This window comes from Azolla caroliniana, unplaced genomic scaffold, assembly GCF_043228905.1.
Source record: "Azolla caroliniana isolate FFs.n. ecotype wild unplaced genomic scaffold, voAzoCaro1.0.p SCAF_16, whole genome shotgun sequence".
Lineage (NCBI taxonomy): Eukaryota > Viridiplantae > Streptophyta > Polypodiopsida > Salviniales > Salviniaceae > Azolla > Azolla caroliniana.
The window spans coordinates 704,165-732,002 of record NW_028230451.1 but is presented as its reverse complement, the minus strand read 5'-3'; the positions used below and the strand labels follow the sequence as shown (position 1 = coordinate 732,002).

Below are 27,838 nucleotides of genomic sequence, written 5' to 3'. Positions count from 1 at the left end.
CAATTTAGAGTTGGTGTTGCACAAATGTCATTGGAGGATGTGTAACACATTATCATTGATTTGAAACTAAGGATCTAGATGTGAGAACCTTTGAAGAAAGCAATCACTTGTAGTATCATGAGCCCTTTGTTCTCAATGGATGAGCATGAATCTAACATAGGCATTGGGTTCCAAAAGGCAATCAGTCTTGCAGGGAAAACTAGTAGAAACCGATGGAAGGTGTGATTGCTAGTTGATATCAATATTGCAAATGCATTGTTGCATCTATTCATGGCATATTCCTTGTTTTGTAGCCTCAACTAAACATCTTTAAAACCAAAAAAATATATATTGATATTCCTCGTGAACCCCCAAACTCCATCCGCTTTGTGATCCTCCCATTGTTTCCCCCTCCCCCAATGTGTTTGGGGTGGGGTGGGAGTGGGATGCTCACTCACGAGAAGGGCGGACACAAACAATGCAATGCATGAACATGTAAAGATTGGCATTGGCGTTCATGTCCGTCTCTTCCCATGCCCTCCCCTCTCTATTCTTCTCATCAATGTTTTGTTTGTTCCTTCATCTCCCCTGACCCCCCCCCCCCCCCCTTTTCTTACTTACTCTATACAAACCCGATCCGCTATCATTCGATCTGTGCTCGAGACTCGTAAGCTTCCGTAAGCTTCCCCGTTTCTCCTGAAAACCACGTCTGCACATCCTATTTCTCCACGAAAACGAGCGATTTTATACACTTCTAGGTTTCCTCGTCGCTAATGCAGATTTCTGTGTACCATAGAATTCTCGAATATCCCGAATCTTCAACTCAGAGAAATGGATGTGATTGATGCAGAATGTTCACCGTCAACTGTTATTTGGGAATCTATGTTCCTAAGCACGAAGAAACCCGAGCAGTAGCATCCAACTTTTTGATGTGAATTTAGTAAAGAGAAGTATGAACATTGTAAGAGGAGTCACTGGTCTTATTCGGAGGAGTTTGGCGACTCAAGAAAGCATCGGATCACAGGAAGAACAGAGGAGAACTTTGGATATCTCGGTTACTTGGCCAGAAATCCATTTTAAGAGGTACTGCAGAATGTTATTCGATGTATATTTCTTGATTGAAATGCATTAACTGTGAAATAAAGATATTGTACATCTTCAAACAATATTGTGCATTGAATTGAATATATCCTGCTGTATGCATCTTCAGATGTTTGAATATCAAATTATTTATCAATGACCATTCTCCTAACATTCAAAGACATATGGGTTGTGCAATTTTTTTATCTCTAACTTGCCATGAGCTTATGGCTGCCCACAGTTTCAGAAGCAGAGAAACAGACCTTTTTGTGCGACATGGGCAGTGCATATTTGTTTGATTAAGTTTGTATATTGAGGAGACTCCATATGGTTTTGTGTTGAAATGCCATTATAAATCCAAGTACTAATTTATAATGAGATGCATTGAAATAAAATTTTCGCCTAAGTTTTGACATGATTGTGTCATCTCTTTCCTTGTTTCACTTTCCATGGTTTCTTATCCTTCCTCTACAGATAAACTACTGTTTTTGGGATGCCAAGTATGATCATCAGGAAACTAATTTCAAAGGTGACAGTTTTACTATTTTCTTGAATTTATAGCAGACAGAAATGGCCTACAAGATGTTACAAAGAAACAGTTTTCTCTTCGCTGATAAGACTAGCAGGAATGAGATGAATAAACTGTTTAAATACTACATGCTAAATAAGGCTGCACCTTCTTAGCTAAGAGAACTACATTGGCACCAAAGAGGGATGTTTTGTAAGGGGATTCCAAGTGCCATGTTTTTATGCTTGAGGTCACCAATATCTTAATGTTTTGGGCGTGGATAGCCAAAGCAAGTTGGTAAACCTTGCAATTAAATGTACAAGCATAGATGCAGTGTTAGGATGGGCGATCTCCTGTGAATTTCAATTTTTCAAGTAATCAGACTACGTGAAGATTTTGTTGGGAGAGGATCCATGGACCCTTTCTTTTCAACAATTACCAGATGCTGAGTGCATGAGGCACCCTTTGCAGTCAAGCGCTGGCTGATAGATTAGAACAATTGTTTTATGCTACCAGGAGAAAATGACAAATTATCACTGGTCGATGTGGACTCATATAGTAGTATGATTAGCGTCTAAACTCTACTGTAGCTCTTTTTTCATTTGGCTGGATGTTAACTGGAAGTTTATTGAACTTTATTCATGTTTTACACCCATGCTTTATTTTCCTTTACAGCTTTTTTGAAAAACAATAGATTTTGTTGCTTCTCTTCTGTAGAGAATAACATGAGAATCATGCATCTGAGGAATCTATTCATTGCTGAAAATAAACTTTTTCTGAGTGGTCATGCTTGTATTATCTCAAGATAGACTGATGTTGGCGGCGAACCATGCTGTGATATTTAGAAATTCTTTTCATCTTGAATGCAGTGACAATGAGGATGAACATGTTTTAGAATCTTTGTGGAAATGTTACAAAGATTCGTCCAGAAAGGTAATCAATACTTTTTTTCCGTGGTTTTTTGTTCACCCTGATATAGTGATAATTTGAATATCAGCAATAATTCAAATCATGCATTGCTTAGTATGTCATTATTCAGTTGCTTTTATCCTGTTTTTCCTCTTTAGATCGAGTCACTGGCAGAAGCTGAAGCTGGATTGACAGCATTCTTGGTATATTTCCTAGAAGTTTATGAAAGCTGGGTGCCAACAGAACCATTTTATGGAGAGAATCAATTTCCTTCGTCTGAAGAGAATGTGGTTTTCGGATGCAGTTCAGGACATCCAACAACTGTGGTGATTAGCTTAATTGAAGAGTTAAAAGACATCACAAGGATACTGAATGGCCGTGCGTTAATATCATTTAACTTTTTTCTCTTTGTTGTATGCATATGTTGTTGAAAGCAACCCTTATTTCATCATTATTATCTTATGTACCTAATGTTTGCAGTGACTGATGGTACAAAGCTGAGCCAGTCTACACTAAAACGGATTGAGGACCTCCTACACGTTTTGGAAATATTGAACCGATCTGCCCACAATCGACATAATTTTAAAAAATATGAAGGATTGCAAATTTTAGTGAATGTAATGAAGGGTATGTCATACGTTTCCAAGATTATGGCCATCAATGATGTTTTCTTGTAGGAGCTGATTTAAATGGTATTGGTAATATCAAATGTGATACAAGCTTGGACTTGCCAATTGCTCATGGATTAGCATCATAATTTTATGACATGATATATAATGCTAAACTTTAAAATATGATCCAATTGCTCTACTCATGATTATTTTTGCATTATAGTCATTATTGTCATTTATGGATTTGCTTTATTCATTACTTTTCTTCCCCGTTTGCATTCCTTTGTGTTTTCTTTATGCTCGTGAGGTTAAATTCTTTGTTTTGAATATAACGGTATACATAGCAGAATGTTGTAGGGATGGGTAGGAATAGGGAGTGTAGTTTGGTTTAGTACAAAGGGCAATTTTTTCATTATTTTGCTTCTAGATTACTCTGTACTTTACATTTCAGCTCATAAAACTTTAATGTTATATTATATGATACCGTGATTATAATGTTTGTGTGGATCTTGTTAGCAACATTGCACTCATTGAAGATGACCTTTTTTTTGTCTCTGGATGTCTAAGCACACAAAAAGAAAACATTCTTAAATAATGATATTTAGACATTCCTTTTATTCTGTTTCTAATGCGAATGTTTCTACATTCTTTATTACAGCTGCAGTAGTCCAACTGAAACGGGTAGTTAGTACTTCTACAATGGAGCATTCTGCTTCATCATCTATCGAAGGCCTACCTGAGTTTCTACAAGGTTTACTTCGACGTGTTGTAAAAACAATTTCATTGTTCATTAACGTGGAGGGAACATTCACGTCAAAAGAAAGCCCTGAAGGATTAGAATCATATGTAAAATCTGACAAAGGAAGTATAGAGGAACTTCCACGAAAAGAGAGGGTTGGAGCAAGTGGATCTGTGCCACTGATGGAGATGGGTGGTTTGAATTGGTTCGTTGGTGAGTTAATTGGACATCAATATAAGATTTCTGAGACATTAACTTGTATGCATTACATATTGTCATGGCATTGTAAAGATATTGAGCTACGTGTAGAACTAACTGATATTCATACCTTTTTTATACAGAACTTTTGAGGGTGGTCAAAAGGTTACGAACATCAAGCATGCTTATAGACACTTCTTTGGAACAACTGACACTCATGACATTAAAGGCTGCTTTAATTGTGAATGTACGTGCTCAAAATCATTTTAGGAGTCTGGGGGGAATTGATGTCTTAGTCAATGGCATAGGATGTCCTCAAAATGAGATGTAAGTTCAAGAACAGAGCAAACTATGAAAATAATTTTGTAGGAATACATTTGCGAAAATTGGATGTCTGTTTTGACCTCTAAAAGGCGTTAATATTCTTCTTCTTTCTTTTATATTGCAGGTACTCGTCTGAAGATTTTCAGATTCAAGTTTTGGCTCTTGAAGCTCTAAGGGAGGCTGTGTATCCTTAAGTTTGTAGAGCATAGAAGTAAAGTAACAATGATTCATGCATAGAACACGTGTATACATATATTTGTGAGTGTAAATCTTTGTATATGTGAGTGCTATATTTGTGTGTATGCATGTGTATCTATCTAATACCCCCACTTTTTTTAATAATGTAGTTATGTAGAGGTTTCAATACCAAGCCCAACTCCATGGAAGGCAATAACAATGAAGTAATGTTAGTAGAGGTTTCAATATGAAGTCCAAATCCATGGAAAGCAATAACAATGAAGTGAACAAAAAGTTTCTTGTAGTTTAAAGGGTTGAACAAAAATGTGAAGTTTGGCAATTCATGACAAATTTCATGCTAGCTGATATCTCCTTCAAGTGACATACACTAGCATTTACCAACCCAAAGCTTAGGCTGTTCAGTATTGGCTAACATGCACCATGTTTGCTGAAAATGTGACTTGGTGCCACCCACATTTCTATTAGTAAAATGTTGTACTTCTCAGGGTGCACATTCTCATTTAGAGGAGGCAGGACAACATGGGAGCTGCAAAATCCTCAGGAACCTGAAGTTTTTCTAGGATTTATAATGGCGAGTAAAACTTACAAGCACATATCCATAATATGAATTAAAAGAGAGGATGTTTTAATTTGTTCCAAAAACCTCATTGTTTATAGGTCATTGGCTATACCACTTAGATATAGATAGAGTTGTTTTGTTTCAAATATCATATAATGAGTATACTTGTCGAGGGAAGTCTATGAGGTTCAGGTAGCTGCCACATGTCATGCATGCACTTAACACCCAAATATATGTAAAGGCTCCTCACTTCACATTTAGTGTGAGAAAGAAAGATACATTAACATCTTTTAAGAGGCCAAAATAGCCTTTGAAACCAAACGAGAGACTACATATTTTTTGAGAACAGCAAACCAAATAAATATAATCAAATTTGTAAAACGGCCAACCCTTAATGTTCTGATCTGGGTAGCTAAACACTTAATGTCCTGAGTTTAGATAGACTGAAACTTTTGCTTTTGAAAGAGAAATAGGAAGATACTCATCTGATGCTGAAGGTCTTATGTATATACTTTGCCTATCAACTATGAAAATATAACCAGCACATTAATGAGAATCAGGCCTATTAGTCTCTATAGCAGTCGCCAAGCTACTGCTGAAAGTGCCCAACATCACTCTCTCTAGCATGTTTACTGTTGTGTATCCTCAAGTTAGTCCTTGACGTGACTGCCAAATAAACATACGAGTTCACTAGCTCTACTTGATTTCTTGCTCAGAATGAAAAGACCCTATTTCTTGACTAGTGCTGGTGTGTGGAAGATGATGACCTTGATCTTCCAAAGAATCAGAGTGAAATACAATAGTATATTAAATCGTCTAGGATGTGTCAGTGCTATTATAGGCATCTTTGTGAATCAGAAACCAAGATGATTCTGCAACATAAATAAAAATAAAAATAGTACTCGGTAATCTACCATCCTCAGATGTTGTCCAAACTGCAAGCTTGCTTCACACAGCCTCTGCGAACAATGATCTCTAACTGGCATCCTACCTTGCTTGTAAGGCACATGTATACCATGGCCTTTTCAGATGGACTAGTGCATCGTAATAGTTCAGCTTGTGTTAGTTTGATGATGTGGCCAATGATGGAGAAGTTGCTTCTGAATCTCTGTCACAAGCTCATAGCCCCTTCATCTCATTATTCTCATCACATTTGCTCAACTCTGTGTCAAGTTCAGCCCCATAGAGTTTCTTCTGCATGAGAGTCATAAGTCATGGTAGTCCCACAGTTCCCTTTTTGGAGTGTATCTTTGATTCCTGCTTAACAGTTTGGCCAGGTGTGACCAATTGTGGTAGCTCAATTGTTTTTCAATTGGAGTATATCACTAGATTCAGATATTCTGAATCTGTAGATTAATTATCAGCACTACATGCATGGACACTAATAATGAAAAATACTGGTCTCATTTGGCTTGTTGCATGCTTTTTTCTCTTGTTTAATTATTACATGCTGCGGGGCCAGAATAAGATGGGAGAAGAAAAAAGAGAATCAGTATTTCTGATGCTATAGATTCATATGATCCCTAAATCGACAACTTCCAGACAGATTATTGTGTCTACATAAGGGTTATGATATTGCTTTCCATGTTTCTATTTTGGAGAAACTTAACCATCATGTGAACTGCAGTTTTCGTAACCTAAGTGGGTTGCAATATGTCCTTGAAAATGGGGGTGTTGATAAATTTGTGGAACTTATAATCTGGGCAGCATTCATCTTCCCCAAGTCAAATCTAAAGGTACTGAATCAAAAATCATTTTTGCTGGACAATATTCATGCATTGATGATTATTTAATTCAAATAAAATCTTTATTAGAACGACTGGCAGTCTTATATCACATTCTCAATGTGTTGGTCTTCTGATTTTGAGTAGGGACAAGATGCAGATGGGGATAATCTTCAAGGATGGAATTCACGGGTGTCCAAGCTATGCACTGTTCTGTGCTCATTTCTTGTAGAGTCTGGTGATATTCGTAGTTTTATTGCGGGTTTGGCTTGTAATCATGATGCTCTTAGTGCTCCTGGTTCTTATTGGGAACTTGCCACCCGGTGGATTTTGAAAGTATTGCTGGGGACCTTCAGGAATTTGAAGGCCACACAAATTACCAGGTATTTGGCACTTGATCATTGGTATCTTTGAGTGCCTACATCAGCTTGATTATGAGTTCTATTCTATAACATACTTCATCCAGTTTGGTAAAAACATTTGTAAGATGATTCCATAGAATAATGTAAACCTCTGCTGTTGTAATCTGAAGGATATCAGAATATTTTCTCTAGAGCAATAAAAGATGAATATTTTATGGAAGCTGATCAGTTTCTCTAATTTCTGTAGCACTAGATATGAGATTTGAAATATCGAACTAGCTCAATTAAGCACGTGGTTAAACTGATTTTCAAGACTGGCAACTCTGTTTTGCTAATAATTACAAACAATTATGCTAATCAGTGTTTGACCAAGATTTATGGATCTATTTTAGAATCTAAGTGGTCACGGAGCAAATGGACAATATACTCTAGAGCAAGCAGGTTTTAGAAGGGGATTTGCTACCTGGTGCCTAGCTAGAGTTCTAATATCCATATTGATATCTGCAATAATGTTGCAGATGACATTTTTCCTGATCATAGGTTCTGTAAGGGCTAGTAGTTTTGTAAGTTGGAAATGGATGAAAATGAGGGTTTGTTGCAACTCTGCACCATGAATGACGAGATTAGAGGGAGATGTCCCTTCTTGTTTTGAGATAGATTTTGTCCCTTCAGCCAGATGACAGAATCTGCGTTAGACATACGTAGGGAACTTTCTCAGGATGTTTTACCTTCACTCCAAGAACAATGAAAATTATGCTATATATGATGGGATGTCTTATTGCATGGAGCATACATCAATCTTTTGATAAATCTTGCAATTGTCATGGCTATATATGCAATTGCATCCTGCCAGGGATAGAAGTCAACAATAAAATCTTATTCTCAGCTTTCTTTTTATTGTATTTTGCATTACTGAGGTCTAAGAGGTCTTGTCTTTTATGCGTATCCAATGACTGGGATTTTTACAATTTCTTTCAAAAGGGAAGTTCATTTATATAAATTTCTTAGAGTGAAGACCGTATCTCATTTTTTTGAAGGTCTTGGTCTTTCTGTGCATTGCAGGCCTTGCTCGACAACTTTGCAACACTATGTGCTTTATGTCTTTAAGAAAATGTTTGCTACCTCACTTGGCATCTTATCATTGTTTCACGAGGAGGGTCTTTGGGATGTTATGTTTTCAGAACATTTTTTCTACTTCGAAATGAGTAGTAATATCTCAACTGATGGAAGAAGATTGTCTGATGCTCAAGTTTTGTATTCATCTGGCATTTTTGACCATGGTGACCATGAAGAAATTATTGATTCAGAGCCCCTTCGTTTGGAGGTTATATCATTTGTGGAACTTGCGGCAACAGCCAATAGCAGTTATGATAATGCGGTAAAAATTCTTTTACACTCATTGCAGGGTTATGATCTATTAGTAGATTCAAAATAAGATGCATAGCTGATATAAATATTATACATGGTTGGGTGCCTAGCTAGTTTATCTGGGTTTTTTAGGAGGCTAAATTGATGTATCTGGTGGGTATAAGAGCATTACAGCTGGGTTGAATAGATACATCAGCTGTATATGGTTGTAGACATCTTTATACATGGCTTCCTGAGACTTACATTTATATTGTTTCGGTTCAATAGCCAGAATGCCACGCATTGATGGTAGCTTTGGAGCAATGTGCTCGAATTCCTAGTGTGTCAACGACAATTGTGAAGAGCCTCCACCGGATTTTGCAGCTTGCACCAGAGCAGACTGTTCGTGCTTTTGAGAAACTAAAAGCACTTGTATTACTTTCACAAGTGATGGATATACAACTTCAGGAGTATAATAAAATCAGAAGTGAGACAACTTATTTTGACAGCATAGAAAAAGATGATGGAAGCTCAAAGCATTTCACTCCAAAAGAGACGTGGCGTCTTTCTAGAGAATCTGTGTTCAATCTTTTTGCTGAGTATGTATTGACATCAGAGGAAGCAAGGATTGTTTCTTTACACAGCGTGAAGTCACTACAAGTGCTTTTTGATTTATTATGGGATCTTGAATCAAGAGAATTTGCATTGGGACATATTTTGGATGTCATGAAGGTATTTCTTTTGGTATTCATTTATCTTTCAACTACTTTGTTGAGTTTACATTATGAGCTCACTGTATTTTATGGTCATGTAGCTACCACCAACATCTGAAGCTGATCAAGAAGCTAAGCTAGAACTGTGCATCAAATATCTTGAGACTCTTTCTCGAAGCAGTGTTGATGGGAAACCCAGGGATATAGATGTGTTGCTGGATTTACTCAGTGGAATCAGAGATGTGCTTGAGACAGACACAGTGGTAGTGTTTACTTTATTGACAATAACTTTTAACTTGCTATTGGTGAAGTGGTCGAATTTAATAAAATAAAAATCTCCTTTTACCTTTGTTCAAATTTGTGTTTTTGTGCAGTATTACCAATCGCTTTTTCAGGAAGCAGAATGCTTTGTTCATATAGTCTCTTTATTGAATGAAAATCTTTCAGAAGAAAATGGAAAGATCCTGTGCTTATCTGTCATTCAAACATTAAGATGCCTACTTGCTGGGAACAAATCATCCAAGGTACACTCTCTTAGTGCTGCATAGTATAGAAATATAATAGTTTTAGATATTATTATCAGACTATCATTCTCAAAAGAATGAATGTAAAAAGTAACTACAAGAGAAGATTCATTAAGGGTTGAAGCTTCAATAAAGCTCTAAAGATAATTGACATTCCCCAAAGAAGACATTCTTTTTTGGCTTGCTGATGTATCCAATTATATATGTAGAGTGTTCATTTTAAAGGTATCACATACCATACACCAGAAAGAAAGATATATTGACATCTTTTAAGAGGCCAAAATGGCCTGTAAGACCAAACAAGAGATTGCAACTTAAAATTTTGTCTTGCTAAAGAATGATGAGCTTGTGTGGTTGTATTGTTGTCCTTAACAACTTCTGCCTGTGTCTCTTGAGTTCTAGCAAGAAAAGTCCCAAGCACCATTGGTTCTCATATTCCTTTACCTTCCATAGTGGGCCAAAGCCTTGGTTAAAGAAGCAATGGGTATCTCCCTCTAATTTTATAAAAAACAGTACAGTGGCAATCATAGTATTCTTCAGATTCCACTCCCTAATGACAAAATTGGCAAATTCTCTTTTCCAGAGGTGCGTGCATATCTGCCTACCTCAATATCTAACTGATGTGAAGATGTCCACAACTGCCTTATCACATTGTGTAGAGATGTGATAGGTGATGTCTATATAAGAGGGCCTGATGATGAATTCATCCTCCAATGTGTGTAAAACGAGTGCCTTTTTAGTTGTTCATCTTTCTATGGAGAGATATTGTGGGGCTGATCCATATTCTTCTGTTATCCAATTTGGCAATATTGGTTCCGATCCTCTATTCTTTTTCAATTTGGTCATGTTTAGAGGGGGACAATCCAAGCTATATTGAAACAGGGGTAGTGCATTTGTGCTTATGATGCAAACCATTGTTGCATTTCAGCATTCCAACAATGATGACTTCCATGTTCAGGAAGTCTTTTGGATGACATAAGTGTCAACCTTTTGTACCTTGTTTAGGGACATCCCAAAGCTGCTGGATACCAGTCACTGATCAGAACAATGCCTCAGTGATTATTGTAACTGCGCATGATAAGTGTGAGCATATATACAGGATCTAAGACAGAAGGGAAGATTGAAAACATCTTTTGAGACGCCAAAATGGCCTATGAGATCGATCCAAATATTACATTTTGAACTAATCGTGTAATCTTTGCGAATAACGAACGAAAGTAGATATAAGATAAGAAAAACGTCTTTCAAGAGGCCAAAATGGCCTATAAGATTTATTGAAAGATTACATTTTAAATGGGGTTCTTTGTGAATAACAAACCAAAGTAAATACAGGGAAAGGAAGAAAGCATCTTTTAAGAGGCCAAAATGGCCTATGAGATTGAAGAAAAGTTTACATTTTGAAAATATGGTGATATCATTGAGAATAACAAACCAAAATAAATATTAAATTAATAGAACTGCCTAAGATACTGTAAATCTTATTAGCTAAGCACTTAAATATTTAGCTTCTCCCTTCTGTCAGTAGGAAGTTTCTTTTGTGCTTTCATTACTGCATTCCATCTTGTGTTAATTGTGACGGAGAATGTTTGAAAGCCAACTCCGAAACTGCACAGCTGAGGTAAACCAGCTACTCAATTATCAATCCTATGTATATGTTCCCAAAGACACCTAAAGGATACATTTTCCTCCTAAAATCGATGAAATTACAGGCCTTTCTCAAATGGCTTCAGAGAAGGTCATTCTTAGATGCACTGTTCTTGATGCTATTAACAACTTGTACAAATATGTACGAAGATTGCGAATATTATGTACAATCTCTGAAGTATTAGTAAAAGGATGAAGTATCAAAAGGTGTAAAAAATCTAATCCATTCTTATTTTTCAGGATGCATTTAGGAGCCTTGTTGGTGTTGGTTATACAACATTGCAGACACTGCTCCTGAACAGTCATCTGGGGTCACCTACGGAGGGGTTACTGAGTGCACTTTTAGACATGCTAGTTGATGGGGAGTTCAAGGCAGCAGATAACATTCTAATTCAGGTGGAGTTTGAATTCAATTAAGATATGATTTGATTGTTAAAATATAAAGCTAGATGTTTAACATATGCTTGGTGTTGATTTTGATCCAGAATGAAGATATAATCATTGTGTTTTTCAGTATCCTTCGTAAGGTATTTAACCATCACTTTTATCTACTTTTTCTGCTGTGTTACAAATCGAAAGCATTTAGATGTCCAATTATACGCATTTAGATTATAATCTGTCATGAACAAAGCGAGAGACTAAGAAGCGTGACTCTGGCAGTGCGGTGAGACTTTACAATTATTTGGATTGATTACATTCAATCGGATTTTGGAGTCAACAGCAAACAAGGCTGCTGGTGCCAAAGCTGGTTTGCTGAGCCTACTATTGGATTGGTTTGGCAGTGAATATAATGATAAACTAATTGGTAAGTTGACAATACTCATAGAAACTCTTGGACGCCACAGTATCACCGGAAAGGATATGCGCAAAATCTTCTCACTCTTACGAAATGCGAATACTGGTTCAAAGCCTATGCACAGAAAAATCTTGTTGAAAGTGGTTCAAGGCATCTTGCGTGAGGAAGGCCCAGCTGCATTTTTTGATTTATCTGGGAAGAACTCGGTATGATTCCATCCACTTTAACTGTTCTTGATGCATGAACCCATTTAATGAACCTAGATGTTGTATGATTGTACAGGGGATCATCATAACATCTACTCTGCGATGGCCTAGTTTGAGGGGTTTCACCTTTTCATGCTGGATGCGCATGGAGACATTCCCAACTGTAGAGAATGTTGAGAATGATACAATGTTGATGGGCCTTTTCACATTCTTGACAGATGGTGGAAAAGGGTACTCTACTATGATTAGTCCAGAAAAACTAGTAGTAGAGGTATTTCATGTTCCATTTTATCTGTCGTATCTTAAATCTTCTTAAATTTGGTTAGCCTGTCCATTCTCTCAAATAACAATCAAAATAACAACAAATATATTAGTAAAACAGTAAGGTATTTTGGCTATCCCTCAAGCATTTCACCAAGGGCATTGACAGATACTCTATGCCCTAGGTAAAAAATTTATATCATTAACTAAACCATAAAACACTGTGAGCTTATATGGACTAAAACTTCTGTCTTTGAAGGATATTTCACTGTTGGCAGTCAACCCTATATATATAGCTCCTACTTAATGTCTGTTCTTGATTATAACATGATGATGGTTTTAATGCTTTTTTTTCCTAATATTGGAGGAGAAGTATCCACGATTCTCTGCATTTACTGTTTATTGTCTTTATAAGAAGTTCAGAAAGAACAAAAGAAGAAATAAACATATATTAACGCCTTTTAAGAGGCCAAAATGGCCTAGAAAACCAAACGAGAGATTACATCTTAAGTGTTATCCCGCCTTTGTGAACAACAAATCAAAATAAATAAATGTTACTAAGTAAAAATGTAAATATTCATCTATCAGTTAGGATTTTTTAAAGAACTAAGAATTTGAAATATCCCAGCCACAACCTTAATTTTTTTAAAGATGCTTTTATTCATATTACAAGTAAATTCCACTTGGCATTTCTCTCTCACAGAACATGTTTTGTTGCAGGCTTTTACACAGAAAAAACAGTCAATAATTCTAAATCTGCATATGGCACCAAAGCATTGGTATCATCTATCTGTAACTCATTCTGTTGGAAGAACATTGTCAGGTGGAGGCACTTTGAGAGTCTATGTCGATGGATGTCTTGCTTCGAATAGTAAGCTAAGGTCTGTATAGGACAAGGATATCTGCTGTTATAATTTGCCTTTCATTATTCCTTTTGTTTGAGCTTTGAAATGTTCTGACACATGGAATTCAAATACTGTGAGGATAACATGGCAATGCTAATAGACTTTTATCTATCCTAAATATAAACAATCTTTTTACAAAAGTAAGCAGCGGTAAGGTTTACACAAGGTCTGTAAAATGTTAGGAGGCATTTAACTCGAGAAGATTTAGAGTTAATTTGAAGCACAGAAAACTTAATGAAAAAATATTGTCAAATACTTCAGGTGAGCTAGAAATATTGTTCTTCTAGCTGACCCTAATTCTAATTTATAAATATTATTAAGGATTTCATTTTCTGATATTGATGTCCCTGTGGTGCTATAGAGAGACAGAACTAAGAGGCATGGCTTGTTCTTTGGTATATGTCAATTGTAGAGGAATTCTGAACTTTCATACATAGAAAAAACTAAAATTACTGTTTGTTAGGTATCCAAAATTTTCCGAGCCATTGAGTAGGTGCAGTGTTGGTGGTGTTTCTCCTCTTCTTACGTCTGAAGGCTTCATTGATAAGGGAAAGTTTTCATTGCCATTCTGTGGGCAGCTTGGACCAATTTATTTCTTTGATGATTCACTTTCATCTAATCAGATTATGGAAATTTTTCAAGCTGGTCCAGGATATATGTATTCGTTTTTACCAACAGAGGTTGGATGTTTACCGGAGAATATTGCATCTAATAGTATTTTTGATATGAAGGATGGGTTGTCATCAAAACTTATCTTTGGATTTAATGCACAGGTATAGTTTCATGTCTATATTTCAGATTAGTGTTTTCCTTTCTGAGAACATGTTTTATTGTTCTGATGTGTGACATACAGGCAAGCTCTGGCTGTACAATATATAATGTTGCATTCAATTCTGATGGTACAACAGAGGGAATGTCTCATGAAGCAGTCATAACGTCCAGGAATCAGCTATGTTATCGACACTTGGTAAAGGACATCATTGATTGTGTTGGTGGTCTAGGTGTCTTCTTTCCATTGTTGACACAACTGGATCAACCTGTAACATCAGTGATAGTTTCACATGAAACAGAAGTTCTGGACAATGCTGAAAACATAAACACGTCTAATGTGTATGATGCTGCAGAGGTTATTGACCTAATAACCTCTGTTTTGTCTGATAATTCTGCTCATCAACAGTACATGCATCAGAACAAAGGGATTTCAATTATTGGATTCCTATTGCAATCAGTTTCACCTCAACATCTGACATCCACAGTTGCAAATGCTCTGGTGCACTTATTGTCAGTTGTGTCTAAAAAAACTGGTATCATGACTATGCCATTTCTTGCCTGTTATTGTGAGGGTATCCATTTGTTCAAGTGAAATAAAACTAAAAAATAATGCTTTATTCTGAAAACAGGTGGATTTTTTTCAAATCAGCTTGTAGAAGAGGTACTGGTGAAGGTTTTCTTGAATCTTAATATATGGATTTACACTCCGTATACAGTTCAACGTCAGCTTTTGATGGCACTTCTGAACTTCTGTGAAAGTGAGGCTGGTTTAGCACAGAGTCATATAACCCTTCCCAGAATCTTGGATTTAGTTCAGCAATTCTATTGGGTTAGGTCAAGTCGAAAGGTTTCAGGCACCAAACGACTCTTTCATCCTGTGACGAAGCAGGTGATTGGTATTCGGCCTTCTCTAGAAGAGGTTGGAAAGTTGCGGATTTTACTGTTAAGCAGTGCGGAGATGGTTGTAAGGTTAGAATTTTGTAAATATCTTTTGGCAATTACATATGAAGCTGGAAGAACCAACAGTAGATGTCCAACTGAACAATGTTTTGTGCCTGAACATGTAGGGATAATATATCTTTGTCAGATGTGAAAGCTATTCTTGCATTTCTAGAAAGAAGTGAAGACCCTGTTTGCTTAGAGGATGTTTTACACATGCTATTAAGGCTATTGTCACGGAAAGAGTTTGCAGAAGTTTTTGTAGAAGACATCCAAGTTTTTGGTGGCTGTCAACTTTTCCTCAGTCTTTTGGAAAGGTATTATATTGCTTACAATACTTTCAGTTTCTTATTGTTCATAACGCACAATAGTAAATTGGTTAATGCAAGCATACTTTGTATGCAAGCTATTGATAATCGTGTATTTCTTAGAGAGAATGGAATTCTTACCCTATTTTCTATTACCAAGGGTAGTTCTGAATTTGATCATGGATATTTTTGTTTCCAATTTTATGCTATGGAGTATTATAGAGTTTCTTAGAGACAGATCTATTATCATCCTCAAGTGTTCAATACAGCGCATGTGACAACCAAACCCAATATAGTATCTTTGCATATTCGTGCCACACCTGAGATCAGGTCAGTTGTGTGGTAGATCGTGTCTCATTAAACATTTTCCCTGTTCTTTTCCTTTCTTGTCCTGGGAACAAGCAATACACACGTGCTTCAAATTTAGCTAAATATTCTGAGTCGCATTAAAGATTATCGTATAAGAATCCATGAATATTAAGGCGTTCTTGAAAGTTCAAAAGAGGAACTTTGGTTCCTCATGAGGTGTTGGAAGGTTGTTCTTTCTTGTTTGTGTAGAAATATCCTACATTCCTCATCATACCAATTATTTTGTATGACTCTACCAAGTTTAGCCATTGCAATTCCATACAGTCATGCATAAGGTCTCATGGGCCATACATCGTCATGTGTTTCTCTCCTTTGTAATGATGACCTTACCATATCTATATAGTTCAATGTCCTTTCTTTCTTGTGTCAGCACTCATGGCATGTTTTCTTTGCAATGTGCCACACTGGAGTTAGATCGTCATCTAAAAGATTTTGTCACAAAAGACTGCTACAGTGTTAGGTTGTGTATGCAAGTGATCTGATAGATTGGTATTGGTATAATAGTAATTATACCAATACCAATAATAGTAATCATGGTATGTTTTCTTTGCGATGTGCCACTTGAGTTGGAGTGAGATTGTCCTCTAAAAGATTTTGTCACAAAAGACTGCTACAGTGATAGTTGTGTATGAAAGTAATGTATTTCTGTTTGTATTTTGTACCCCACCCACTTTACAAATCATGCACCACCCATCCTTTGGGATTCATGCATTGCATAGGGATATCAACCACCACACTCAATTTCATTTTTTCTTTTGTGGTTATTGCTACAATACTCAAGGTTATTGGTCCTATATCATGGAGAATCATCTTGGTGTGCTCACAAAGGCATGTGAATCAGCTACCCTCACGTGTCGTCTGGGTTGAATGAAGAGAGTTGTTCCTGATTGGAGGAATAGTAGGCTTGCATGTGACCACCACACTCAATTTCATTTTTTCTTTTGTGGTAATTGCTACAATACTCAAGGTTATTGGTCCTATATCATGGGGAATCAACTTGGTGTGTTCACAACGGCATGTGAATCAGCTACCTTCACGTGTAGTCTGGGTTGAATGAAGAGATAATTGTTCCTGATTGGTGGAATAGTAGGCTTGCATGTGACCTGAAAACAAAACAATAACATCATCAGTAGAAGACACAATATATGTGGTACTATTAGGTCATCTCTACCACCCACGCCACAAATCTAGTTGGCTGCAATGTCAATGTAAGCCAAAAAGAGTAGAAGAGAGCTGCAGGAATTTATGTACTGTGACATTACGAAGGTAAAGATTATGATAATCAAGAGCCTTCATAGATTTATGATAATAAATGATGACTTCAACATTAAGGAATGATGCTACCTATCTGGCTAACCTAGCTGCCTACTGCCCTCAGCGAGGTTGTTCATTGGGTGGCAGCTTAATGGTCACAGACCGCTCATTCTTAACATGTTTCAGGGATAACCTGTTTTTTGTGGACAATTTTTTTGATTTTGTTTTTTTCAGAGAAGAAGAAACTTTGAGGGTTTTAGGGCTCCAAATAATTGGCTTGCTACTTATCTCAACTCCTGAGAAGAAAGGTTCTTGGCTTCTTACAATTGCTACTGGGGTCACTCGGTCATTGTATGACAGTACTCGAGCTGAAAGAACGAAACTTAACCCTCTTTTTTCAGCAATTATGGAAAGGCTAATTGTCTTCCCATTTTCAGACTTGGTTTGTGCTAGTTTATTTGATATGCTGTTAGGAGGAGCAAGCTTAAAACAGGTATAAGATATACCTTACAGATTCTTGCATTCATCTTCATTTTAACCAACCAGATACTCTTGCAGGTTTTGCAGAGGAGCACTAGTGCTATGCCTGATGCTTCACTTATATCAACACAGTTTGCTCTGCCACAAGTATTGGGCATACTTATGAAGTTCCTGCTGGTTTGTGATGACAAAGAGACATGCTGTACTGTTCTACGAGACTTGTTTCGTTTGCTGGAAGCAAACCCTTCAAGAAGTGATGCTATTGTTCTTGTGTGTATTGTGATGAATGCTTGATTATTACATTTCTAATTCTGTATTCCATACTTGTGACACGACAGATTTGGAATATGCAGGAACCTTTCTGGCAGTGTTGGTTGTTTGACTTACTTGTACATATTCAAGATGTAAAAATCTATGCGAATAAGCAAGAGGTTTCTCTTAGCATGTTGGAGGAAGAGGAAACGTTGATTTATGGTATCTTTGCCATCATCCATTTTTATTGCACATACTATGTAAAGGGTGGATGGAGACATGTTGAAAGAACTATTAATGCTGCCCACTTATATGCTGATAAGGTATCTGTTGCTTTAGACTTCAAGATATCTATGTTTGGATTTATTAAATATTGTTTATGAACAGCTGTTATTTGTGATATATGGAATTTTTATAATATGTAATTTCGGCCTTCCTTGAGAGTAGGCAATACGATCTATTACTGTCTTCAATATTTTGTTTTATGTGTTATTATTTTCATATCTATTGCCTTCTCTTTTCTAAGCTCTTCTCCTGTGGATGTTCATAATTGTCAACATCTCTAGTTACCATGTATCCAGAGGTCTGATTTCAGCTATATGTTGGGAATAGCTTCCTCACTGGAGAGAACTTTTTCATACTGTTATGATGATAGAAAAAGCCCTAATGTTAATATTTCTAAGGAGATGCCGAAACCCAGTAAAAACATTTCAGGGGAATTTTATTTGATATTTCACAATAAGAGCCTGTATTTTTTTTATTAAACCACAATGTTCTACATGATTATATTTTGCAATGCTCATATAATATGTAGTGTATTAATCTCAAATATTTACCTAATGACACTTATCTCAAATACTTTGCAAATGAACTTACATCAATGGGCTTTTATTTGAAAGGGCTCTTTTTCGAAATTCAGCCTTCTGCATCACATACTTGGAGATTTGCTAGAAGCCCTTCTTCAAGCTAGGTCACAGGAAACTGGACAAATGCCACAGCCCTGCCGAGACAACGTTCTCTATGTGCTGACTTTAATGGATGACTTGTTCATCAAAGATACAATACAATTTCTACCTGTAAGTGTACTTTTTTTCAAATTATACTGGTAAGTGATAAACCTCTAGATGTAATATTAAGTAATATCCTTAAAATTAACAGTTTGTGAATCATAAATTGTTCAGTATACGAGTAGAGAATTTCGAGATAGAAGTATAGCAATGTATGGTTTTTCTTTATCTAGGAAAATAACACTTTATAGTAACTCTACAAAAAAGCACTAGCATTGCCAAGGGGCCCAATGCCGATAATTTTATAAAAACTGATCAACAGTGAAAAGTACCTTACTCAACATCAAGAGGTGTGTGAAATTTAGGTATATTTATTGTGGTTTGTTGCTCTCAAAGATGAGGCAAGATTTTAAGATGTAATATCTCATTCAATCTTGTTGGCCATGACCATCTGAACAATGGCCTGCCACTTGTGATTGACAGACAAAGATCATTATCAACCAGCACTGAAGGTGCTTCATTCTCTATGGAGATCTCTCCGTATTGGAATTTTTTAGATTTTTTTTTATCGTCCTTAAAGAGGCCAGTTTTGACCTATGGGACCAGAGTGTGTTCTTGATATGTATCTCCTTCCTAAAAAGGGGTATTCATACATTGAAGCACAAAGTCTATATGCGTGAATAAGGCATATACATGATCTCAACCTTCTAGGTGGTGTCTTAAGTATGGCAGTTAAGTTATCACTCCCTCTTAATATGTCATCATATCTTGAACGAATTGCGCTATATGCCACACATGTGAAGAGCAAGTGACATTCATCCTCTACCGTGCCTTCATTGCATACTTTACATGCCTTCAAATTCGTTACACTTTGATACCATGATGCAACTTCAATACCTAGCTTGTGAGATCGAGTGCGAAGTAGTGCAAGGGCTCTACGAGCATTGCTATTCATATTGGCATTGGGATAAGGTTGGATACGATCAATAGGCATTCTCGCCTTATATTGAGACCAACCTTCATGGTTGACATTTGCAATGTAGTATTCTAGCTTTGTCCTCTTAGCATCTTCCCACTTCATCCTTAATGATTCCACCAACCTTTCCTCAATCATTACATATTGCATAACATTGCCCAAAAGCCCTAAAAGATCATCCACACCCCATCTTCTAAACCATTTTCTTATGTAAACAACCCAATTGGATGAGAGAATTTTACTCTTATGATTCTTTTGTAGCTTACATCCAGCATTCCAAGCAAGATGTGGTAATTGATGCTTCGGCATATTCTTGACTTTTGTAACATATCTATATACTCTTTGGAGTGTCAATATCTCTATGGGCTGAACACCTGTTTCCAAGATCATAACCTAGTAGGAGGTAGTGCATTTAACTCCTAGATGCCTCCTTAAAAACATCTTTTAAATTTTCTCAATCTCATTTCATGCATTACGAGAGATGGTGCCACCCCATACTTCTACTCCATAAAGCAATACTTGAGTTACTATGACATTAAACAACATTAGTTTTACTTCCCATCCGCAGAATGTCCCCATGTTGGAGATTCTCTGAAGGCAAAAGTTTTACTCATAGATCTTTGAGTATTTTGTCATATAGTATGGAAGAAAATATTAGTTTGTATCTGGCATACAAAATTTTAACAAGTTTCTAAGCATTGGTGTCTTCTGAACAGTTTCCTGAGGAAAAAATGAGAGGTGATGAAGCAGAGGGTCTTCAGTCGCCATCTTCTGATAGATACCTTAATAATACCCAACAATCTATTAATAGAGAGCTGAGGTAATATATGATGAATAAATTTTGCTCATGTTTAATTCTTGAGAATTAGGGCTAAGCTTTCAATTTGCAATCAGATTGAAGCCAGACAATGTCAGCATTATAGAGGAACAATATTGGCAAGTGTATACTAGATTTTGGGCTGTACTGGAGGATGTTTATGGGAAAGATAGAGGTGATTTTTCTGTTCCAAGTTTGGGTCAGCGAGCACGTGGGTTGGTGGAGTCTATGAATATACCTGCTGCTGAGATGGCAGCTGCAGTTGTTGCTGGAGGCTTTGGTGCTGTTGTTAACATGAACCCTGGAAAACTTATTGACAAAGCTGTGAAGTTACGGGGTGAAAAATTTCCACGTGTTGTTTGTCATCTGGCACTTCTCTATCTGTATAGGGCAAGTCTTGAAGCAACATCATCATTTGTTAATCAGTTTGTGTCCTTGTTACCACTCTTTCTTGCAAGTGAAAGTGAGCAATGCAAAAATAGGCTTCAACTTTTTCTCTGGTAATGATTACATTATATTATGCATCAAGTTGTTTTTCACACTGAATTTAATAAACAGTTGGATTAAATCAGGTGTCTGCTTGAAGCTCGTTCCCAGCTGGCTTTGGCTGATGACGGAGCTAGATTCCATCTCATCTCTCACTTTATCAGAGAGATTGTTGATCATGGGAAAAACATGTTAAGTGTAAGCATGACAGAACAAGATGAAGGCCTAAATGATACTCCATCAGTTCAAAGCTTGTTACAACAGGATAAGATAATTCATGCGGTATGTTTTTTTTCCTCAGGCATGAGACATCTAAAGAGGGTGGCCTTGTTAAATGACTGAAATTTTTTAAATGTCTGAAGTTAAATCTTTTTCATTGCTTTTAGTTGTTTTATCTGGTGTCAAAGGGAAATAAATGCCACTGTTTCAAAACTAAATATTAATATCTTTGTGGTTGAAATGTTCGTATGTTTTTCTCTAACCTTGAGTAGTTATGAACTCAGTTAAATGAAGAGAGAGAATTTCTCGAATCTTCAGTTGTTGAACGTTCAAATGAAGTTCATTCCTTAGATGCCGAGCTCAAAGATGCAGAGGAATATGGAAAATCAAACTTGAAATTTCTTGAAGAGCAACGACAGAGTAATCTTAGTATCTTATGTGCAAATGATTCTACACGAGTGGCAGCAGTTCAGTTGGCATATGAGGAAGATCAGCAATCTGTAGCTGTAAGTCTCATTGTTATCATTGCATAAAGTATCTCAGTATCTGAATGTTGTGCTAAAGAGATGAAGGTGCTTGACCACAGAATCATTGGTGCCACATGTTCCGGCATTTGACAGATGAACGGGGACCTTGGTCAACACTTCCATTCCCAAATGATATTCAAATTTTATGGAAGCTTGATAAAACTGAGGATCCATGGAGACGGAGACCAAAAATGAAACGTAACTACAGTCTAAACGGTCATCTAATTCTCACACCTGAAGGAAGTGACAATGCTTCCATCTCAGTTCCTGTTGCTAAGGTCACAAGTTTGGACACACTTCTGGAAACCTCAAAAGTGCTGTTAAAAGGATTGCGAGGCATTAGTGAAGAAGAGATTATTGATACATCGGACGAAGAAAAGAGTTCTTTGGTGGAATATAAGAGCATTAATGAACAAGAATCAGAAACAGTAAACTCTTCTCTGGAAGAAAATGACATGGAACATGAAGAGACTGTATCTTTTTCACCTGAACAAAGCATAAAGAAGCCTGATGATGAAGGCATAGATAAGGTTTTCTTTCTTGCTATTTGTTTAATAAGTGCATCATTTTGTGAATAGTGGAACTGTTAAATTCTAAGGTGTGATTATGTTGCAGGTGCTTCACTCCACTGTTTGTGTATTGGTGACACCCAAGCGGAAACTTGCAGGTCGCTTTGAGATAACAGAAGACTCCCTCCATTTTTATGGTGATTTTCTTGTGGAAGGGACAGCAGGTTCCTCAGTATTTACTTCTTCTGGACAGCTAAACTGCAGTGAGCATGTAGCGCTTGATGTATTGGAAAGAGCTGGAAAAAGCCGAGCAGATTCCAGAGAGGGTAATGATTATGTTCATTTCATGTCTGATAAAGTGAATATCCAGGATAGTTTTGACTTTCCTCAACATTTAGACCACTTACAAGGATGGCGAAAAGGCATTAAGCGCCATCGGCGCTGGGATCTCCTCAAGGTGATATAGAATTAGTGTCTCTGTTTTACGGCTACTCTGTTACAGTTTACTTATTCATGACAAGCTCATCACATTCATTTACAGGTGAAGGCAGTTCATGGAACACGCTACCTTCTCCAGTGTACTGCATTAGAGATATTTTTTGACAACTCAATGCCACCAGTTTTCCTAAACTTTCCTTTTCAAAGGAATGCAAAAGATGTTGGCTTGAAAATAATCACACTTAGAAACAGTTTTGTATTGAAAAAAGGAAGTTCTAGAGAAAAAATGGAATTCAGATATTTTGTTGACAAGAGATTTTCACTTGAGCTTGCTGAAAGGTATAAAGACCAATGGCGCAGAAGAGAAATAAGTAACTTTGAATATTTGATGTATTTAAACACGCTTGCAGGCCGGTCTTATAATGATCTTACACAGTATCCTGTTTTCCCCTGGGTTATATCTGATTACACATCTGACACTTTGGACTTGAACGCTCCTTCCTCTTTTCGCGACCTTTCTAAACCTATTGGTGCATTAGATGCAAAGAGATTTGAGGTAAGAGTATGTACAACCCTAATGTATTATGTTTGTTGATGAGCTATTTTTCATTAAAACACTTCTTTTTGGAAGGTTTTTGAAGAGAGATTCCAAAATTTTAGTGATCCAGACATCCCAAGGTGAGCATTCTCAGTTGGGTTCTTCTATTTAATTAAAAAAATTGGAAGAGCTTGCAGATGATAAATAGAATGTACATGCATGCATGAATATATGTATATGTATAATGTATAATTGTAATTCGTACAAGATAACTTCCTGCAATTATTTTTCCCATATCAGTTGTTGGAACGATAGCTGCCTTATATTAAATACTACCCTATTTGAAGGCTTTAAATTTGGGCATAACTACCCTGTTTTCAAATTACGTACAGCTTTTATTATGGATCTCATTATTCAAGCATGGGTATAGTGCTTTTCTATTTATTGCGTTTGGAGCCATTCACATCTCTCCACCGAAACTTACAGGTAATTTCTTCATTCTTGTAATTCTCACATCTCCAAAAATTTCCTTAAAGAATCATTGGGGCAAATAGCCACAATTTAGTTCATCACTCTTATAACTGACTGTCTGAGCACATCCCCTCTAGTCGTAGTGCTTCATGTTGGATGTTCCAGGTAGCTCCTTCAATACTGTGGAAGACCAGAAAGAACGCTCTTGAGATGTACAGGAAGATGAAGAAAAACCCAAAAACGATCCATGATACATATATATTTTCCAAAGATTTCAACTCGGTTTCCCAATGTTCACACAGAGCCACATTATCGTGTGCAAAAGGAAGATATATATATATAGTAACTATGCCAAAGATTTTCAACTTGGTTTCCCAATGTTCACACAGAGCTCATTATTGTGTGCAAAAGGAAGAAGAGTATCCAGAGAGTGTGGTATAGGATCAGTATCATCTGCATATAATTGTATGGATATCCAAGTACCCACCAACTGCAGGAGCAATGAACTGAAAATATTGACATAGCATAGGCATTCCTGTTTGCTTGCAATAGTGGAACGAACAGGTTCTGGAAGTACCTTTGAAGTCAGTGCTCTACCTACTGTTGTGATAAAGTGCCTATTGGAGTTCATGATGAAATCCATCAATGATGCCTCTTAATGTCATATGTGATCAAAAGTAGAAAGGCTCCGTCTGAATCCTACCGGTGCCTTGGCTGTAACACCCTTTATGCTCTGCCCATCTGCTCAAGTCATGGTCGTTTATGGATGCATACAACATGGCTAATGCATGGTAGGTAGTTGTCAAGGCAGGGTCTCCTGACTTTGGTAAAGGCACAATCCTTGTGGTTCTCCAGGTTCCAGGATAAGCCTCACACATTGCTCTAGTGAACATCAAGGCTAATATCACTGGAATGATGCCTCATGCATGTATAAAATGTATAAAATGATCCATATTATATTTCAATCCATTTACCATTATGAACTTAGCTTAGATATATTTTTCTTTTGTTACACTGATGAGTTAAACACAAACAGTTACTGTATTCTTCTTTCATCTTCTTTCTAACTTAAACCAGGAAGGCTGATCCTTCTCATATCTATGTTTGCTTAGGGCGGGAAGTTTGATCATGCAGATCGCCTATTTCATAGCATTGAAGGGACATATAGAAACTGCTTGGCCAATACAAGTGATGTGAAGGAGTTGCTACCTGAGTTTTTCTATATGCCAGAATTTCTGGTCAATTCCAACAAGTATCATATGGGTGTAAAGCAAGATGGAGAAAGACTTGATAACGTAGTATTGCCTCCATGGGCAAAGGTATATATTCATATCTATAGTGATATGTATAAACAGTACTTTTTCCTGCTGGAGTAACCATAATGGTTGTTCCAGATCTCATTATTCATGTATTTGCTTACATGTTATTGAACCACAGGGTTCTCCAGAGAAATTTATATCAAAGAATAGGGAAGCTCTAGAGAGTGAATATGTCAGTCAACATCTTCATGAGTGGATTGACCTCATTTTTGGATACAAGCAGCGCGGCCGACCAGCTGTTGAGGTTTTGAACGGCAAAACAACAAATTGGCCTTATTCCATGTCATTTTAGCTCTACAATCTCAACATGGCTGATGCATATTAGCTTTGATTTTCGCAGGCTGCAAATGTCTTTTACCACCTGACATATGAAGGGGCAGTAGAATTGGAATCCTTGGATCGGCTACAGCGTGCAGCTGTAGAAGATCAAATTGCAAATTTTGGCCAGACACCCATACAACTTTTCCGGAAAAAACACCCTCGGAGGGGTGCACCAATGCCAATATCAAGACCTCTGTACTATGCTCCAGCTTCAATTACTCTAACTTCCTCTGTTCCTGCAAGCATGTTAATACCATCAGCTGGGGACAAGGCAATCTCATTGCTCTTTGTAGGATTAGTTGATGGTAAGGTGGTTATAATTACAAATGAGTTGAAGATAATTGTGAGGAATTGGGTCACTGCTTCTCAGGCCGGAGGAAATTTCACATTTTCATCTTCGCAGGTTCTTATCTATTTCCCGTATTTGTAATTAATATACATATCTGTGAAACTGCATCGATTCAGTTTGCTTGGTCTTCGCAGGAGCCATTCTACGGAGTTGGTACTGAAGTATCCCAAGCACACAGGATCAAGGGACCATTTTCTGAAAGTGTTGAGCTAAACTCATCCTTTTTTCAGGTTCTGCAAGTCCGGGCATCTAGTTACGTCTTAACATGCGGTCACTGGGATAACAGCTTCCGAGTAACATCCCTTAGTGATGGCTCCCTTGTACAAATCAATAGACAGCACAGAGATGTTGTCAGCTGTCTTGCAGGTATTCCATGCTGTATTCTCCTTTGACAGAATTTTAAGTTATTGCCTAATGAGTAATTGATTTTTTTTCTTCTCATGTTTTCACATCAGTTTCAAGTGATGGAAGTATTGTTGTAACTGGTAGCTATGATACAACCGTAATAGTTTGGGAAATGGATATTTCACCAATCCTAAGCAGAAAAGCAGGGAGTAAAGATATTGGAGTAAATGCAGAGAAATCAGGAAAATGGGAAAGTATGCTATGTGACTCCCCCCGGCATGTTCTGTCTGGGCATGATGATGCTATTACATGTGTGGCTGTAAGTGTGGAGCTCGACCTCATTGTTAGTGGATCAAAAGATTGTTCTTGCATAATCCACAGCCTTCGTCAAGGCAGATATGTTAGATCTATTCGCCATCCTATGGGGAACTATATCTCGAAGCTAGTTGTTTCAAAACATGGGCGACTAGTTCTTTTCTCCAATGATGATCTTATTTTCCTATTGTACTCTGTCAATGGCAAGCATTTGGCTAGCTCAGAGTCAAATGGTCGTATTAATTGCCTAGAAGTAAGCAGCTGTGGGGAGTTTTTGTTATGTGGAGGAGATCAAAGTCAGGTAATTCTACGGTCAATATACACACTCGACGTGATAAGAAAGTATGATACCACAAATGTTCCAATATTATCATTGTCAATTACTCCCGAGGATTGTTTCTTGGTCGGTATGCAAGATGGAAGCCTATTAATATATTCCATTGAAAGACAACAGCAGAAGAAGTCATCCAGTATCCTCCAAACCTTACGGGCCAGGAACACCTGAATGCATCCTGTGCCATGAAGGTAAAGATTAAATCTTTGGTTTTTCTGAGGCAGTTAAATATTTTGGAGCGTCTAACTGCAGTCAAATCCCACTTATCAAGGGCGCAAACATTCCTTTGATTCGGTAGAGGTGTCTGCTCTCCTATAGATGAATATATAACTCCTGGTGATGACATTATTTCAAATTGGTTATTCTGCACACAAGACATACCTGTTGCTACCTCATAAGAAGATTTGGTATCACAGTTTGAAATGATGTTTTCATTTGTCAAATGAGGCACTAGAACTTGTACCTGAACCAAAGACAGGATGCTCGGAGAAGATAGTGATACATACCAAGTCGAAAAAGAAGCAGCAGCTGTGGTTGCCTCTCCAAAACTCCATTTATTGTGGATTTCCATGCACATAATGTGGGAGGTACTTTGTTTTTGGACACATCCTTCAGCTGCGTTATCTGCATTTGGCAATGCATCACCTTCCTACACAGGTCTGAACATAAGTTTGGGTTGATTAACAGACATCTCCCTTTCCATTAATATATTTCATGGTAACTGAAACAAAGTACCTGTAAAAAGAACATTGGCAGCAGCTGAATAATGCTGAATCCCTCGTCAAATGTAAATTAGAAATAATTGTCTGTGTGATATTGAAATTACTTGTGAATACGTTTGTTATTCATGTGTTGTCTAATAATATGAACTGCAGTGTGAAAGCATTGTTGTTCTTTTGCCCGAGTA

The 27,838-nt window shown here is 37.1% G+C and overlaps 2 protein-coding genes across 6 annotated transcripts in view; one reads left to right on the top strand and one right to left on the bottom strand.

The window, feature by feature from the left end:
* LOC147853417 (DNA-directed RNA polymerase I subunit RPA12-like) overlaps nucleotides 1–27,838 on the bottom strand; it is an 89,135-nt gene that overhangs the window by 22,485 nt on the left and 38,812 nt on the right. The gene's annotated exons all lie outside the window — the stretch shown is intronic.
* LOC147853420 (binding protein) lies at nucleotides 663–27,838 on the top strand. 4 transcript variants are annotated; one of them, XM_087332057.1, is made up of 40 exons: nucleotides 663–1,062; nucleotides 2,437–2,500; nucleotides 2,635–2,854; nucleotides 2,957–3,103; nucleotides 3,746–4,039; nucleotides 4,168–4,351; nucleotides 4,473–4,532; nucleotides 6,733–6,841; nucleotides 6,977–7,212; nucleotides 8,254–8,569; nucleotides 8,827–9,270; nucleotides 9,353–9,514; nucleotides 9,626–9,775; nucleotides 11,660–11,815; nucleotides 11,905–11,946; nucleotides 12,080–12,421; nucleotides 12,498–12,692; nucleotides 13,403–13,563; nucleotides 14,051–14,360; nucleotides 14,441–14,891; nucleotides 14,988–15,327; nucleotides 15,426–15,614; nucleotides 17,463–17,721; nucleotides 17,787–17,978; nucleotides 18,062–18,283; nucleotides 18,860–19,036; nucleotides 20,660–20,763; nucleotides 20,838–21,260; nucleotides 21,333–21,528; nucleotides 21,750–21,971; nucleotides 22,052–22,522; nucleotides 22,608–22,958; nucleotides 23,043–23,495; nucleotides 23,571–23,617; nucleotides 23,870–23,963; nucleotides 25,061–25,267; nucleotides 25,386–25,511; nucleotides 25,608–25,991; nucleotides 26,072–26,303; nucleotides 26,393–27,838. In XM_087332057.1, exons 1-40 carry the CDS (start codon nucleotides 932–934, stop codon nucleotides 27,100–27,102), a joined length of 9,573 nt encoding a protein of 3,190 aa, XP_087188183.1. In that variant the 5' UTR covers nucleotides 663–931; the 3' UTR covers nucleotides 27,103–27,838. The 4 variants fall into 4 exon arrangements, 2 of the variants coding, with proteins under 2 accessions (XP_087188183.1, XP_087188184.1); XR_015531161.1 differs by lacking the exons at nucleotides 25,608–25,991; nucleotides 26,072–26,303; nucleotides 26,393–27,838 and having other exon boundaries at nucleotides 25,083–25,267; XR_015531162.1 differs by lacking the exons at nucleotides 23,870–23,963; nucleotides 25,608–25,991; nucleotides 26,072–26,303; nucleotides 26,393–27,838.